This window comes from Zosterops lateralis (assembly GCF_965231275.1).
Source record: "Zosterops lateralis genome assembly, chromosome: Z".
In the NCBI taxonomy this organism is placed as follows: domain Eukaryota; kingdom Metazoa; phylum Chordata; class Aves; order Passeriformes; family Zosteropidae; genus Zosterops; species Zosterops lateralis.
In genome coordinates, this window is record NC_139800.1 from 5,199,191 (window position 1) to 5,215,439 (window position 16,249).

The 16,249-nt window shown below is 39.1% G+C and overlaps 1 protein-coding gene across 1 annotated transcript in view; it reads left to right on the forward strand.

Annotated features, from left to right (window-relative positions):
• Nucleotides 1-3,434: 3,434 nt before the first annotated feature.
• Nucleotides 3,435-16,249, forward strand: part of ARHGEF28 (Rho guanine nucleotide exchange factor 28) — a gene marked incomplete at its 5' end in the record, with an annotated part of 93,562 nt that continues 80,747 nt past the window's right edge. The window contains 5 exon segments of the mRNA XM_083884264.1: nucleotides 3,435-3,480; nucleotides 10,462-10,645; nucleotides 11,896-11,989; nucleotides 11,991-12,077; nucleotides 15,383-15,455. Of these exon segments, the coding sequence (XP_083740390.1) occupies nucleotides 3,435-3,480; nucleotides 10,462-10,645; nucleotides 11,896-11,989; nucleotides 11,991-12,077; nucleotides 15,383-15,455 (484 nt within the window).

Here is a 16,249-nt window from a genome sequence, read left to right on the forward strand (position 1 = left end):
ACCTGATGATGGCTTCTGCTTATGAAAAGTTGTCTTGAACCTGGAACATCCTTGGAAAGTGCCCAGAAGGTGGTAGGGTTGTATTTGAAGTTGGAAAGCTGTTAGTAGTGGTTTGGTGCACAGCTCAGAGCAGAGTTATCTCACTGTTTTGTCCCGTTTCTCTACTCTTGTGCTTTGTTTTGTGGTTAATATGCAAAATTGTTGAACTAGGAGGGTTGATCAGAGATTTGGTTTGTGCCCAGAGAGATAAAAAGGATAATAATGGTTATTGTAACTGCCTCCCTATAATGTTTTTCTGCCTTGACTCACTGTGAATGCAGTTCTTTATTTGTAAATAGAGTTGTCTGTTTAAAGAAAGCAAGAGCTGTATCATGAAGGTTTGCAGCTATAATTCTAAGCAAGTGAGGTGTTTTATCTTGGGAGGAAAAAGTGGTAGCCAGAGAAGAGTATGTTACTGTAGGCATTCCAATGTGCAGAGTAGACATAATTTTTGCCATTGTTTTGTCAGTGTTCATCCTTAATTTATTACTATGGTCATTCTTTGGGGAAAATATCATTAAATAAGTTTATAAGTGGCTTTTTTAAATTGTAGAGGAGATGGAATGAAAATACAAGTGAAACTTTATGGTAGGGTATGCTACTGAAACACTTCATAACAAAATCAGGTGACATTTTTCTAATTTCAGGTTTCATTGCAAACAGAAGGCTGTAGTTAGGGTTTGCTGAAGTGTATATTTTTTTTGCAGAATCAGCTCATTTATAGCTGAGGGTGGAAACTGTGTTACACTTGATGGCTTCACATGTTTTTCATTGAAATTTTGGTAGTTTTGGCTGGGTTTTTTTTTTTAGTACTTTAAATTGCTGAGAATTAGAAGACAGGCAGTTTCCATGTAAGCCAAACTGAAAGAGATGCGTGCAAGTTTTCAGGAAATAAAAACACACCAGTTAAGCTAATTTCTTTGGGTAAGGGCTTTTTTCATGTCTTAAATCCTTCTAATTCTTAATGACAGATAACTTAGGATCTGGAGAATGTTTTTTGTCTGTTTGTTGTAAACAACCCCTCTAACAGATGCGAAAACAAATACCAAGTCTCATTCAAATATTGGCTAGACAGGATAGGATAAAAAAAAAAAGACTGTTACTTGCTTCATTTTGATGTGGAATAAATACTTGTTCAACTTCTGGAGAAACTGTTGGATTTTAGCAATGAGGACCTTGTGTCAAAGCCCGAAGAAATCAGCTTAGTTTTGTTCACAGGCTTATTTAAGCTTTTCACCAGCTGAAACCCAACCCAGAAGCATCAGCAGGATGCCAGGGGTACTGAGAGATGCTTGGGCATAGCCAGTTTGGTACCTGCTTGCTTGAAATGTGTGGAAAGGTTATCCTGGGTGTGTTGTAGGTCCAGAGAGTCACAGGTCATCTCATCAGGTATCAGAGTAAGCTCTGCCAGGGCAACTGCTATCCACACAGCAAAATTCTTTAATTTTCAGTTGTGCTAATGTTCCATTTTCAGGTGTACTGCAATGTTTATATAGAAAAATAATAAGTTGCCCTTGCAAGACTTTTATAGATCTTGTATTTTTTTGTTTCTATGTATTTTCGTTTCTATGCATTTTTCATACTTTGTTGTGCCCTCATTGCCATGCAGAGTCTCTGCGAACATTTGAAGTGTAAGACAAGCCTGCCTGTCTTCAGCACAGTGTGCTAGGATTGCCTTGTGGGCACTGTTGTGCTTGAAGAAGTGACTTTTCTTTTTGCACAACAGACACTGCTCCTAATGGAAGCCAGAGTCTTTTGCCTGGTTTCTGAATAAACAAAACAAATTCCTGGGGCCTGGTAGCAATGCTCATTTACAGTGGGATCTGTCAGTGCACTCCTGCTTGGGGCCACCCTCGATGGGGGACTCCTGGAAGCTTTCTGGACAGCTTTTCCTCCAGCCCAAGGGAAGCTAATCCTTCCCTTTGTCCCTCTCTGAGGCCCAGGCTTGGGCTGGTCCTGATATCTATTTTACTCTCCTCTAGGCAATTAGTATAATTTTCCTTTATGTTCTGTATCCTCTCTCTCTCCTTTCTGAAAGTGTAGTTTTGATCTTTTCTCCTAACTCTGAGGAGCCCTGACTGGAGTTGCCTCCTTGTGCTGTTCCCATCATTGTGTTTTTGTCTTCAAAGGCAAGAGAGCCAAGCAAAGCTGAGGGTTGGCCTGTGCATGGAGGGGAAGGAGAGGGAGGGAGAAGGGGATGGACTGAGACAGGAGAGCTTCAGATCTCTCTGAAGCACATGAGAAGAGGAGAAGTCCTTCATCTTCAGCCATGAGATGAGGAAGGGTTATCTTCTACATGCTCTGGAAGATCAAAAGGGGTGAGAAACAGGATCTAGAAATTTATGATTATTCAGAAGTAGAATGAGAACTTCTTTCCCTACCTGCTGCCCCTACAACTCCTTGTATCAAGGATTGGATGTGTCTTGACACTTGACATTGTGAGGATGCTCTTTTTAATATGAATGTTAAGAAATTGTGGGTGCTGTCATCCATCACTAGTTAGGACATTACACTTCTGCTATTCTGTCAGTATTCAGAGCTGTGGGGCTGGCTGTTTTTGTTGGAAAAAAGTACTTTTGAGTGACATGTTGCTGGAGAAAACTATTGCACCATCTAGTGTTTTTGGGCCTCATTCATTTTTATGAGGATTTAGAATCATAAGGGTTGATGGAAAGATGGAAGAATTCTTTATTCATAGGAGTTTTGGTGTTCAGGAAAAATGTTTGTGTTCCTTTTATAAGGTATAAGAAGCATTGGATAAAGAGAGCCAAGAGATTGTCTAGGGAGCATTGCAAATAATTTAGGATTTAGTGTAATTGCAGGTCAGGAGTTTTTGGCCACATTATAGAAAGTTCAACAAAAGAAAGAAGAAAGCATGACCCTTCTGGTAATCCTCACTTGTAATAGATGCCTGTGTGACAGCTGTGACAGGAGCTGCTCACTCCCACACAGTGGTGAGATATTGAGATCAGCATCTTCCTGCTGGAGTTAACTGGGTACTCAGCAAAGGTGCTGTGCTTAGACATTTATTTGTTGGTGGGTTTCAGGAAAGGGGAAGGAGGGGTAGGGAGGAAGGAGAGGGAGAAGCTGATTTTCTTGTTTATTGCACTTTGATAAAGGATATGTTCCTTCTGAACTGGATTATTCAATTTGGAGACAATCAGTATTTAATAATAAGCTAAATAAATTGTTAGTGCTGCCAGAAAAAAAAAAGGAGAAGAGAATTTTCCCCTAGTAGCTGTGTTGGAAAAAAAAAAAAAAAAAAAAAAAAAAGATGCAAAGAAGGAAGGGAGGAAAGAAAGACTGAGAAAAGAGAAAAAAGTGAGAAAGAACAAATTATTCTGAATGAGAAAAATGCTTCCAAGTAACTCTTTGTTTCTTAGCACCATCAGGTTATGGCAGCCTTCCAGTACGGGCAGTCCCAAGAACCATCAGACACAGGTTCAGCATCTTCCCTGAAGCTTTTTATCCTTGACACACACAGGTTTACATTTCTCAGATGTCAGAGGGAGCACAGGAGGGCAGTTTGCAAGCAGGGCACTTTATGGATAAGAAGCTGAGGGTATGAGAGTTTCTGGTTGTTTTAGGGGCACTGCCAAGAGGGTGAGCTCATGTTGTCTGAGTTACTTAACTGTGCTAGAAAATGAAGAACAGTTGCTGCCAGCTTTGCCACCATTTACACTTATTTTCAAGAGGAGGACTGCTCAATCAGGTCTTTGTCTATTAATAGAAGCAATAACATTACAGCCTGAATTAAGAAAACTAATTGTGGGTCATAGAGAAGGAAACGGTGATCTCTTTCCTTTTGCGAATAAGGAGATTCTCCATTTTATTTCATAAATGCCTTGTAATTGTTTTCTAGGGATAGGTCTTGTGGAATGAACTGAGCTACCAAACTGTGCTTTTTTATAGTCTGCCTTTGGGGAACACTTTTCAATTTTCTGTGGCACTTCCTACTTTACAGCACTCGCCCTACTGTTTTCTTTACTATTAACATTACTTTTTTCACTTGGAATTACACACATTCCTTCTAAAGTGCACAAGCTCAAACCTGACTAATGCATGTCAGGGTTTTGATGTAATTTAAAGAAAATTCTGTCTCTGTCTTCTCTTCAGCTGGAATTTTAGATTACTTTTTTTTTTCCCCGTGGTAGGAAATGGAGAGGAGTGCAAAGTGCCTGAATTAGGAAAACTTCACAGTTTTAGAATTAGAAAATTAGAAAAACCAGAATTAGAAAAATTCTAATTTCAGAATTAGAAAAACCACTGAGAACAGTGGATAAATGTGTCTAGGTCTGGTGAGTTTTGTGAGGAGAGGTAATTGCATTTTGGTCAGAGAATTCAGGGAGTTAAAGAAACAGATAAATCTTCGGCCAGTAGGAGTTCGTCCTTTTGGAAACTGTGTCTGGCAGGGGGAGGAGGATGCTAGCCTGTGCATTGTGAAGCAGGTGAGTGAGTGTCTTCTAGAGCCTTCTGTTCACTCAGAAATCTGCAAGGGGGAAAATATTGTCAAGGCACACGTCAAGCAAAGGGTTTCCAGCAAGTGTATGATTCTCATCTCCTGGTCAGTGGCAATAACAGCAGAGAGGAGACGTTTGAGATCCCTTTGACCACGAAGGGGCTTTTTGGGAAAAGCACTGAGCACTTGGAGATATGCAGAGTGAGAGGAGAGTGAGCACCGTAAGAGATACAGGGGATGAAGTTTCCTGCTGAAGGCAATATAAAAGTGTTGGGGCTCTGGAGCCACTTTACTGCTGAAGAGACCAGATAGGAAGCTGTGCTCTGACCCAGACCTCAGCCCTGAGTCAGCCCTGGGCTGGGGAGCCCTGCTCTTCTCCTGGCTGAAAGGGTCTCCCAGCTGGTGTTGTGCACTTGGGTGCTCAATAAACAAGTGTCTCACACCAGGCACCTTGAGGGAGTGTTTGGCTGCAGTACTAAAGGATGAGGAATATCCCTCCCAGCAACAGGCACCTCCTGTAGGGATTTGCTTCGTGGCTGGGGTCACCCCATCAGCAGAGTCAGCTGGAACTTCACCTGAGGTGTAGGTGTGGCACCATGATGCATGAGGCTGGTGGATGTGAGCCTTTTCTAACCCTCCTGCTGCTAAAACTGCTGGGGCAGGACTCCCTTTGCAATGGACCTTTACTTTCTCTCATTTCCTTTATTCTGTAGGGTGATTGATGCCAGCCCCTGGGAGTTGGTTCATGTAGGTATGCTCTCAGATACCTGTCACATACCTGACTTCATGTATTGATGTCCCTTCACAAAACCACTTCTGTGGGTCTTTGCAGCTTTATTTATAAAGCTACAAAGATAGCTTTAGAAATATTGTTATTCCTAATCAAGAAATGAAAAAAATTAGCAGTAGTGTATTAAAGTAGGAAGCCAGGAAAAAAATGGAATTTGTCAGCCAGTTTTGATGTCTCCCCCTGCTTTTCAGTCTCCTTCCAGGAAATGAATGAGATTCAGAGCCCAGAAAGGGCTTAGTCATTTCTGTCAGAGAGAAATATTTGGTTTTAGTTTATTTTTTTGGACATAGGAAAGGATTCAGGTGCAAGGAAGAACAAAAGGATTTTTTTTAATGTTTAAAACAGGCTGTTTGGCTCAGCTCTCTGTAACCCAAAGAGAATGTTTTGGCTGGAGAACTGGGATACAATGCAAAACAAAGTCTTGATAGTGTATATATCATTTACAGCACCACCTGCCTTGCAGTAGCTGACCCTGTCTGAATCAGCCAGAAGTGTGTCCTTCAAATCATAGGAGTTGTTTGGTTTGTGCATTGACGAAAAATGACATTTTATACCATTTAAGTTAAATGGTGTTTTATACCATTTAAATAAGAATATGTTGAAGAAGCCTTGTGTTTTCTTCTTTTTTTCCTTATTTTGTTCGTTTGCCACAGAATGCAGAGTATGTTAGGATTTTTTCCACAATACGTGTGTGTGTGTATATTTATTTCTGGATCACTTTTTTTTTGTTCTGTTTTCTTTGTGGTTCTCCCCTCTCTCATACTTTATGCCACACTTGAATTCTTCCCCAAGAGAATGGGAAAATAAAGTGAAAAATGTATGAAAATACCAATTTTTCTGCCACAGTGAGGAAGTATAAGAGAAGGAGGCAAGAGAACTGAAACTAGAAATTGTTCTTAAGAGAAAGAACTGCTATCCTCCTGTTATTTCAGAACATTACTATCTTTTAATGAAAATCTTTTCTTTATAGGCCAGTCTGTTTAAAAAGCTTATTATCAGTAATCGTGTCTTTTTTTTTTTTTAATTTTTAAATGTTTTTGTTTGTTTGTTTGTTTTTTGTTTTTGTTTTGTTTTGTTTTGTGTTCTGGTATTTCTGATTCTGGAATAGAAGCAACGGCAGGTTTTGAATCTAAGTGTCCCTGGAGGAGACTAGGTCCTACCCTCCACTTGGAGCAGGGCTACCTGGAGATTTGCATCAGGTTGCTACAAACCAGGTTTTGAACACCTCCAAAGACAGACAGTTTGTAACCTCTGTGGGCCACCTGTCCTTGTGGTGAAAAATCCTTGTGCTGAACAGCGTATTTACCTTTCCATTTATCCTTCTGAGTAGACAGTTCAGATTTCAGATTTTACTGTCATGAAGGCATTGTAATTGCTTTATGTCATCAGTTTCTCTTCACCCCTGGATAAGCCATGTGGGACCAGTAAGAAAAGGGTAGCCCAGCAAACACATCATCTAGAGAGGTAAAAGACAGGGAAAAATGAGGGCTGTTTCTAAGTGCATCTAAGGGCTAAAAGCAGACAGTGAACCTGCTGGGTGGTTCAGCTACCATGTGCATTCAAGCTGGCCATGAACAAATTTAGCATGAGGTTAGATGGGGGTTGTTAGGTTAGGCAGATAAGGATCAGTTACTAGACTATTTGTGGTGAGATATTAAAAGTTATTGTTTTAGATGGAGGTTTCAGAAGGCAAAGATTAATTAGTGTTATTTTTAAAACCCCTTCTTTTGCAGCAGACTTATTCATACTGCATTGTTTGTAAGATCTGGCTGCCAGAAGAGTAACTTTATTTGCTGCAGTGTCTGAGCAGGGAGAAGGCTATTCCTCATCAGAGAAAGGGCATCCTAAGGGCTCCCTTTTTGCTGAAGGGGAAAGTCCTAATCTTATCATCCTCAGAGCAAGCTTATCTGGCTTTTTTTTTTGCATTGTTACAGTATACATTGAAACTCATTGGCCACAGGCCAATGCTCAGAGTAAAGTCTGCCTTTTTGTTTCAGTGCATTTAGTCTGAGGGTTGGGATTTCATCTGCAGATGTTTAGCGCGCTTAATATTGATTGATGTATTTGTGTGTGTTTTAGTTAGATTAATTTGTCTGCTGTCTGGTTACTAACACTGAAGTGCAGTGTGGTATGGTGTAGTTGGAAGCATCTGAAGAAAACAGCTTGATGTCTAAAGTACATGACCTTATTGGAGTTTCAGTGGTGCAGATCAAGGAGCAATTCTCAAAACTTTTTTTTTTTTTTTTCTGTGAATGCATAATGTTTGTTCAGGGTATACATTCTGGACCATGTGATTTCCTGGGTGTTTAAACTTGAACTCCCTGGTGTACACATAAACACTCCAGACAAGGTGCTCTGGTGAGGTCCAGACAGATGGCACAGCCTTGAGTCTGCTGAGGTCCTTGCAGGGGAGACTCTGATACAGAAACAGCTCTGGGGCCAGTGCTGTCTGTGCAAGGCACAGATGATTTTATCAGTCTCTATTCATAAATACAGCTAGGGGAAGGGAAGATACTGTCACACATTTTTGTACTGTGTCTGAATTGTTAGGTCATTCTCTGAGCAAGTGAGAGATCTGGGCTTTGAGCATTGTTTTTCACTTCTGATGACAGTATAACAAGAAAGGCATCCACGTCTAAGCAGCAGAAACTTCTCCTAGCTGATTATTCCATTGTAGTCAGTCTGTTTTCTTGGTCTTCTGCCCTGCATCCCCTGGATTTCCCTCCGCCCCATGCCCTATTTTCAATTACTCTGCAATACAGGGTATGCTTCCATCAGATGAGTGATCTGGGGAAATTTGAAGCTCTCTATGTTCAAATTGCATCTGGCTGAGAGGGAAGTTGTATTGCAGTCTCTCATTTCTCAAGTAGCACTTCAGCCACAGATTTTGGGAAGCCTTAACCCTGCTTATTTTCCATAGAAGGAGGTCTCAGATCCAGGCAGGCCAAGGTGTTTGATGAGTAGTGTTTGGCTGGGCTTTGAAACTGTGAGTTTTAGTCAGATCTTCTGGGCTGAGCTGTTCAAGGCCAGGTTAGATGGTGCTTTGAGAAACCTCCTCTATTGGAAGCTGTCCTTACTCATGGCAGGATCTTTGGACTAGGTGGTCTTTGATTTTCTCTTCTGATCCAGGTCTTTCTGTGGTTCCATGTTGGTCATGGTTCCATTTAGCACACTGGTCTGCAAATGCTTGAGTTGGATTCAGTGGTGTAAAGGTTGCATGGGCTTAAAAACTTTGAAACATACATTCTATCTCATTTCATAGATGTGTAAACACTACAGTTCACATTAATGTTGGTAACTAAAATAAGGCAATGATCTCTGTTTCCAAAGACTGAAATTGGAAGCACTTTGTAGACCTTGAAGAAAAAAAACACCACCATAAATTCATTACTTTCCTCTGTGGCCCTGGATCCTACAGTAGATCCTGTGGCCAGATGGACATTTCCCTATAATCTGAGATGGGAAGACCAAAAGAAAATTTTAGACTGAAACCTGTGTAGAAATTTGTTGCATAGGCTGGCTAATGAACCAGATCACATGTTGGCTAACCACAGTCAGATGAAGTTTGAACATGATTTTTAAAGAAATAATGGTATGACATTTTACATGTGTGTTCCACAAATACTTAGGTACATATTACGTAAATGTTTAGTGCTGTTGTGGTTTAAAGAATTCTCCCTATGTCCAATTAATGTGCCTGCTTCTGTTAGAACTGCAATGAAAAAATAGTTTCCAGACACTACATTCAGGTGTGCTGGCTGTTGTGGTTCTAGAGTCTGCTTCCTGAAGCTCCTTTTTACTCTGATGCTTGGAATTTCTTTCATTTATTGAAGGAAGCATGACATGTTTTGCTGGGATTTGACTGTCTGGGAGTTTTGATTCCACTTGAAATGGAAAGGTAAAAAATTTGGATGGGTTACCACCAAATGCTCGATACCAAATACTCAGATCAAAAACTGTATCACCAGTGGAGATCCTACAGTGATTTTCCCAGCGTAGTGGTAGGGAAAGTTCCTTAAGTTCCTTTCCATTCTGGCTCTATGAGATGTGGATATAAAGAATTTCTTGGAATATAATAACACTCTAAGTCCAACATTTTCAAAAGAAGCTAATGACTTTTCCCCCATTGCCCCTAGAGAGGACATTCAGCTTCATAGAAGGGCAACTCTCTTGTTAAAATGTCCAGAGAGGATGTACTTGGCTATGACATGACAGCAGCCTTCAATTATGTAAAAGGAAGCTGTGAAGGGAAAGAAATGAAAATTTCAGTGACATTTCTTAAATCACTGGAAACCTAACATATTTTAGCTGATTGTTCTAAAATCTGTAGAGCCATGGTCCCTAAAAACTTGATCCTTTTGGAAGGGCCTTTATGTTTAACTTTGTACCAAAATATTGGTGTAAGGAACTGGTTGAGTGGCACTTGAGAATATTTTATTTATTGCCTTTAAATTGCAGAGACTTTTTGTTTGAGAAAGTATGTGTTAAGGCAGATAAATCCTTCCTTGAAGACAGGCCAGGCAATGGTGAGAATGATAATTCAGCATCTAGTGACTAAGTCATGGTTGTGCACTCTTTTATTTTAAACTTCATCCCATTGAATTTGATGATTATGTGCTAAAAAATGGAGAGGAGAGGAAGGTTTGGCACATGAGGTCATATAAGGTTGGTCACACGAGGTTATAAGCTTATAGGTTATATGGGTCTCTTATTGTCCTGATAAGCAGTCTGCATTGAGAAATCTTTTTTTCTCTTTTTAATTTTTTTAGTTTATATACTTGGCTGTGCTGCTGGATGTTTTCTGTTGCTGAGGCAAGGCAAATTGCAGGAAAATTGTTTTTTAACTATATTCTCCATTGGGGTGGTGCTGAATACTATATTACATACAGAGAATGAGAGAAATAATAAGATTATCTAATTCCAGCTGTTTTCTTTGATGAAAGAAAATAGAGAGCATTTAGATATCCTTTAGCTCTGCATATGCAATTAAGTATGTAACTGCTGTTTTCAGTGAAAGACATAAAGTCTTCTGCCAAAAGAAATTTGTAGGTCTGAACCTGAGCTGTGCTATTTCTGCAGATGATAGTCAGTGTCTTTTGATGCTTCCTAGCATGTAAAATGCTGGGGTTTGTTGCTGATGATTTTGATCATCTGTTTGCTGTGTTTTTTTAAGAGCCTGAACAAAAAGAAACTCTTCTCCACCTTGTGATGAAGTTGGGCTTGGTTAAGCTTTCCCTGTTCTTGGCAGCCCAGCCTGGAGGGTCATCAGCATTAGCATTACCTAATAAGGATGGAGCAACATCGTTAGATTTGGCTTTACAAAATGGACACTCCAAACTTGTTGAGATCTTTTCAAAGTGAGTATAATTGTTTGCTGCTTTCTATGAAAATGTAATTTAAGAGATGTGAGGAGTACTGCATTGTTTATGTACTCCTGCTTTTTGCCAGTATTATCATTTAAAATGGTAAACTTGCACTTACAATTGAAGGAAGTTTATTATTTGTGTCCTTCATTACATTTGAAGTCAATTAATAGTCAGTTAAATGATAGAGGACCAGCTGCACCATCAGCTACCTCTCCCAGCACTACATCAGCTGACTCCTGACATGCTAAAAACAAGGAAGGACATTCCTTAAAAATACATATAAAGAAATATTTATATATAAACAGAACCATAGGACCTGACTTCCCCAAAAACCTCAGGAGACTTTGTGACGCCTCTAAAACTCAAGTTTGAACAAACAAATAAGGGAGAATCAACAACAAAGACACGGCTGCAGTTATGACTCTGTTTTGCCTGAGAGCTGCCAAACTGACAAATGACCTAAAGGACAAGTGCTTTCTGGCACCTTTCAGCTGTCTGGAGCTCTGTCTGTACAGTCCTGAGGAGCTGCATGGGGTGTATGTGTGTGTCTTTGGAGTATGGATAGCAAATGGTAAGCATCAGACACCCCTTCTTACTCTTTTCTTTTCTTTGCAAATAGAAAGTGCATGAATTGGGTTACATTTTTATTTTGGTATGTGGTTCTTTCAGTTCTGGCTCCATGCAGCCTTTAGTTTATGTGAGATTTATCTGTACTTCAGCTTAAAAAAAAAAAATAACACAGGCACAGTACATTATGTTATGACTGTCTAATTTGTTTGTTATATCCAAACAATACTGTACTCCCTTGAGATACTTTCTGTTTTTCACTCTTGTGGGATAACAAATCTGCTAGCTGCCAGTTGTGTCCTACTGCTATATATGGCAACACTGACAGGAAGAGGTACTACTGCTCATTTACAGCAATAAGGAGAAATAGGTATTGTCACAGCTTGCTCATTCTGGCTCCTTTTAGTAGTGAGTAACTGTCTAGAGCTACCATTGTTTTATCCCCAGTTGATATCTAGAAGTAGCTCTGTGCTCTTAAGGCTGAAGAGAGTTTTTGTTTGCCCAGCTGTGTTTTCAGTGGACGTTTCAGATTTTCTGCCTCCGGTTTTTGCAGTGGGAGTGTTGGGGTCCTGACAGGTTGTGCTGAAGACAAGCAGGGAATCTTGCTGTGGCTGTGCTTTCATTCTACCTGTGCAGAGAGGATCTGCCTTGGCTAAGAGAGTGTGTCATTTCAGCTTCCAGGGCAGTCAGTCGCTTGATGTTTCAAGAGCAGAGATCAGCAAGGGTGCCTGCATACAGTTTGCTCATTCATCTGGAGCTCTGACCCTGCCAATTCAGCCACACTGCACAGCACTTGCTGCAGTCAGACATTAAGCTCTTCAGAAAATACTTCTGGGAGAGACCTCTTCTTTACCAGGTACCACAGATTTTTTTCATAATTTCCAGCTGCTTTTCAGGCTTGATTTGTTTTCCTCTTGATTTAAGCTGCTGTGTCACTGATCACCAACATAATTTTGTGATTACTCTTGTGGGCTTCTACTTTGTGTAGGTGTAGCACATTGTATGTCTGAAGCTGGAGCATAAGAGGTTTTAAGAACTTAGTCAAAGCCTCTTTTGCCTCCCAAGTGGTTTTTTTTAATCACGGTGGACTCTAAAGTGAGTATCTTTGCCTGAAATCTCTGTGCCTTCTATTGCATTGCCATTGTATTCACATTTGTACTTTGAAATATTTGATTTAGTTCTGTTCTTCCAGTAGTGTAGTGCCTGGGAGTATTTATCAAGAGCCAATCCTGCTCTATTATTTACAGCAGAAATACAGATTTTCTTTCTTCAGAGTTTAGTTTAGTTTTTTAATTTAAAATAAAAAAAGTTTATTTATTTTTAATAAATAAATAAATAAATAAATTGAAATAAATAAACAAATTTTAAAATTAAATAATAAATAATTTTATTATTTATTTATTATAAAATAATTTATTTAAAAATAATAACAAATACAAATAAATAAATTTAAATTAAAAAAAATTAAAATGTCTGAAGCATTGTTGTCATATCCTTCAGGACATCTCTTGATTCAATAAAATCAAGAGAATGCTTGAATGTATAAGTTCTTTGATAGATGTGGATGATTATCTGTGTAATTTTTAGGTTGAGGCTGCACAACATATATAAAACTAGTGAGCTAAAAACACACTAAAAGTTTGCTTTTTTTCTGGTCTTGAAATTCAGATTTTCCATTCTTAGCTTCAGGTTCCCTCATTTGTGCACTGATTTTCCTTGTGTTACCTTTATTGCATGCTGCATTTTTTTAAACCTAGAAAATTATGTATATATTTTTTTAATATAGAAACTTAAGGTGTGGTGTACTGTATAGTCCTTATATATAATCTCACCTAACTACATTCTTCAGATTTTGATTAGTTTCAATACAAAAAAGTTGCTCTCTGAAGCTTGGAAGAATCCCTGCGATTTGTGTGTGTCTTTTCCATTGAGATCATAATGATCTCAAAAGGAAATCCATGTCTACGATCAAGAATGCATTGTTATTTATATAATTGGCTTTTTTTTCTTGCACTCACAAAGTCCTTGTTTTTCATTCTGTCTTTGAAATGGAGAGTGTGGCATGTTAGGTGTTCTCAAAGACTCTGAAAGGCTGCAAAATTCTGCATTTGGTATTTTCAGGAAAAGGCCTACTGCCCTGGATTTGTTGGTTCCCCTTTTGTCATTTCTCTAGTGGCAGCAGTCTAGATTCTGTCATGGAGACTTTATTCCCCTCCTGCTCAGCATCAGTGTTGCAGCACTTTCAATCAACCAGAAATAGATGAGAATAATTGTGAAGATCACCTGGTTTATTTGGTTAATTTCTTATACACAAACTGTCGTGTTTAGACTATGTATTATGTCCAAAATGAAAGGTAAAATCAATTTTCTTTCTGTTGCAAACAAGACTTTTGAGCTCTTCAGTTGTATCCAAAGCATTGAGAACCAGTTATAAATTTTTGGTAGGTATTAAAGATTTCACAGTACATACTATTTTTAAAATAGAGGTAGAATTTACTGTTATCCTGTTTCATCTATAGCAGACTAAGGCTGTACATCTGATGTCCTGTAGAAATGACCACATTGCTATTTCACACTTGAGTTGGAAAGTCATGAACTGAAGAAAGGGAGCTTTACTGTTGAATTTGTGGATTTGTGTGAAAAGAGCACCTCTATTCATGTAAGAAAGGCATGTTAGTTCTGTGTTGTCCTGTGTTGTTGCTGTGTTGGTTCTTTCGGTTTCTGTTTTATTCCTTAGAAGCCTCAGGAAGTAATGGAAAAAGTTAAAACAAGCTGTCAGTAGGCTAAAGTCACTTCATGTATGGGAGCCTGCCTTCATTAAGCAGTTCAAAAAGTGGAAACCCACAGGGTTTAAGGCCATGCTTAGGCAACAGAGATGGGGGAGATACCTGAAATTGCCAAGAAAGAATGTGGAATTCTTGAAATTCTGAGTGACCTTCTTAGGGCACAGATTGCTGTGTGGTAGTGGTGCCTGGATGTGTTTGGTTCATTGTGCACCTCCAGTGGAGACCTAGACAGCAGGAGAAGGTGATCCATGAGGTTGCCCTGGCTGCTGGAGGTTCTCTATGAGAGGAAGAGATATCTGGGGACTGATGGACACATCTGAAATATCTCTGGACTGATGGACACATCTGAAATGCGTCAGAGTAATGAAAGAAACCAGAAAGGGCAAGCCAGGATAATAATCCAAAATTACTAAGATTGTTTATGATTTTTTTTTTTTTTTTTTTTTTTTTTTTTTTTTTTTTTTTTTTTTGTCTGGTGATGGACAGATTTAATGGTTTCCCAACTTTCTTTTGGGTTTTTCTGTCTGACAGGTGGTTGGAGTGGGAAACTGCCTAGCACTGCAAGAGATGAGCAGAGAAAAATGCAACTTGCCCCACTGAGGTGGATTAATGGATTTCAAATTAGTTTGGCTGCAGTATTCAGCCCAGGGGTCATCCCTGGCTTTTTCTCTTGTGTTCCGGTTACCATGTTTTTTCTCTGTTTGCATCTCTTAGTAGTTGACAAATACACAGGCAGTCTTCTAGAGGAAAAGATTAGAAGCAAGCAGAGTAGTAGATGAAAGGACACAAAAGAATCCATTCTTTCTTCCTCCCACTCTGTTTTTAATTTCTGAGGGTAATTTCTAAAATAGGAGACTCTGTTCCAGGCCCCTCTTTATTTTGAGCAGGGGTGATATAGTTGGTGTGTATCTGAGAGAGGGAGCAGCCTGGCTAGGAGCACAGACAGGGGGACTGTCTCTTGGCTTCCAGACTGGGTTTATCATGTGTAAAAAGATTGATAAACACTTGTTTATCAAGTGTTTAGTCCTAGTTTGTTCTCTTTGTATTATGTATCCATCAAATTGCTTGTTTTACAGGGATGATTTTAACGTAAACTAGACTTCTGAACAGAGCTGTTGTGCAAAACTATTGTGCTGCTTTTCTTGTAGAAGAGAAGGTTGTAAGCAGTTAAGTGCAAATGGTAAATCTGTTCCTCTAGATCTTTTGCGTATTGTAAGCAGGAGGTGATTTCTCTCCTTGTGGAATCCCTCTCAGTCATTTTAGTATTGCTTATAACATAAGTGTTTGCTAGTCTTCAATATTGTTCTTGAATTTTCAGATAAAGGTCATGGGCATCAAATACAGTTACTGTAATTTTGATTTTTTTTCTTAATAGAGTATTAATTCAAATGAAGTTGAGGCAGTGGGAGGTCCAAAAATGCCCTGCAGTACAACATGCTCTATAGAAGGTGCATTTTTTTTATTCCATAATGTTGCAATCTTTCAAAGCTCTAGAAAGCTGGCCCAGATTCATACACTATTTATTTATTTATTTATTCAGAAAGATCATGTTTCATATGGTTTTAGAGACCTGTTAGTAGAAAACAGTGGAATAGTTAAGTAATATATTACAAGAGTTTTGTTGATCATGATACTCTCTATAGAGCATCGGTTTTACAATGTCAGACTGAAACTGCTCACAAAATATTATGACATTTATAGTGACTCGAAAAGCCTTAGCTGATCCCATTTTAAGACCCAGAAAAACGTCAGGTCGTTCCAGGAGAGGGCAGTGTTTAACTGAATGAACTCTCTTGCACGTTCCAGTAAAGCCTAATAAGTTAATAAAGATAGGAGCAGAGTGATGATTTGTATGGGTAGTTTTGGAATCCAGCCTAGACTTCTTAATGTAGCAAAATCCTCATTTGTTTCTATTAGATGTTCACTATTTTGGTGAGCAGTTTACCTGTGCAAGGATTGTGAGACTGCATTTGTGGATGAGAATGCTCTTTCATTCCCAAAACACCTCCCTGTGTACCTCAGAGCAAGCATAGGTTAGAGCTGAAGAGAAAAAACACCAAAAAAACCACCAAAAACAAACAAACAAACAAAATTATTCTTCATCATCAGAAGTAGGGAGGCTTGGGGACTTATATATGATTCTTAGGAATGAATTAAAAAGTTTTTTATCAGTTTGTCCATTTGCTTATGTGGCTGGCATTGTATGTGTGGGTAAAGCAACAAGCTGAAAACTGAGAGCTCT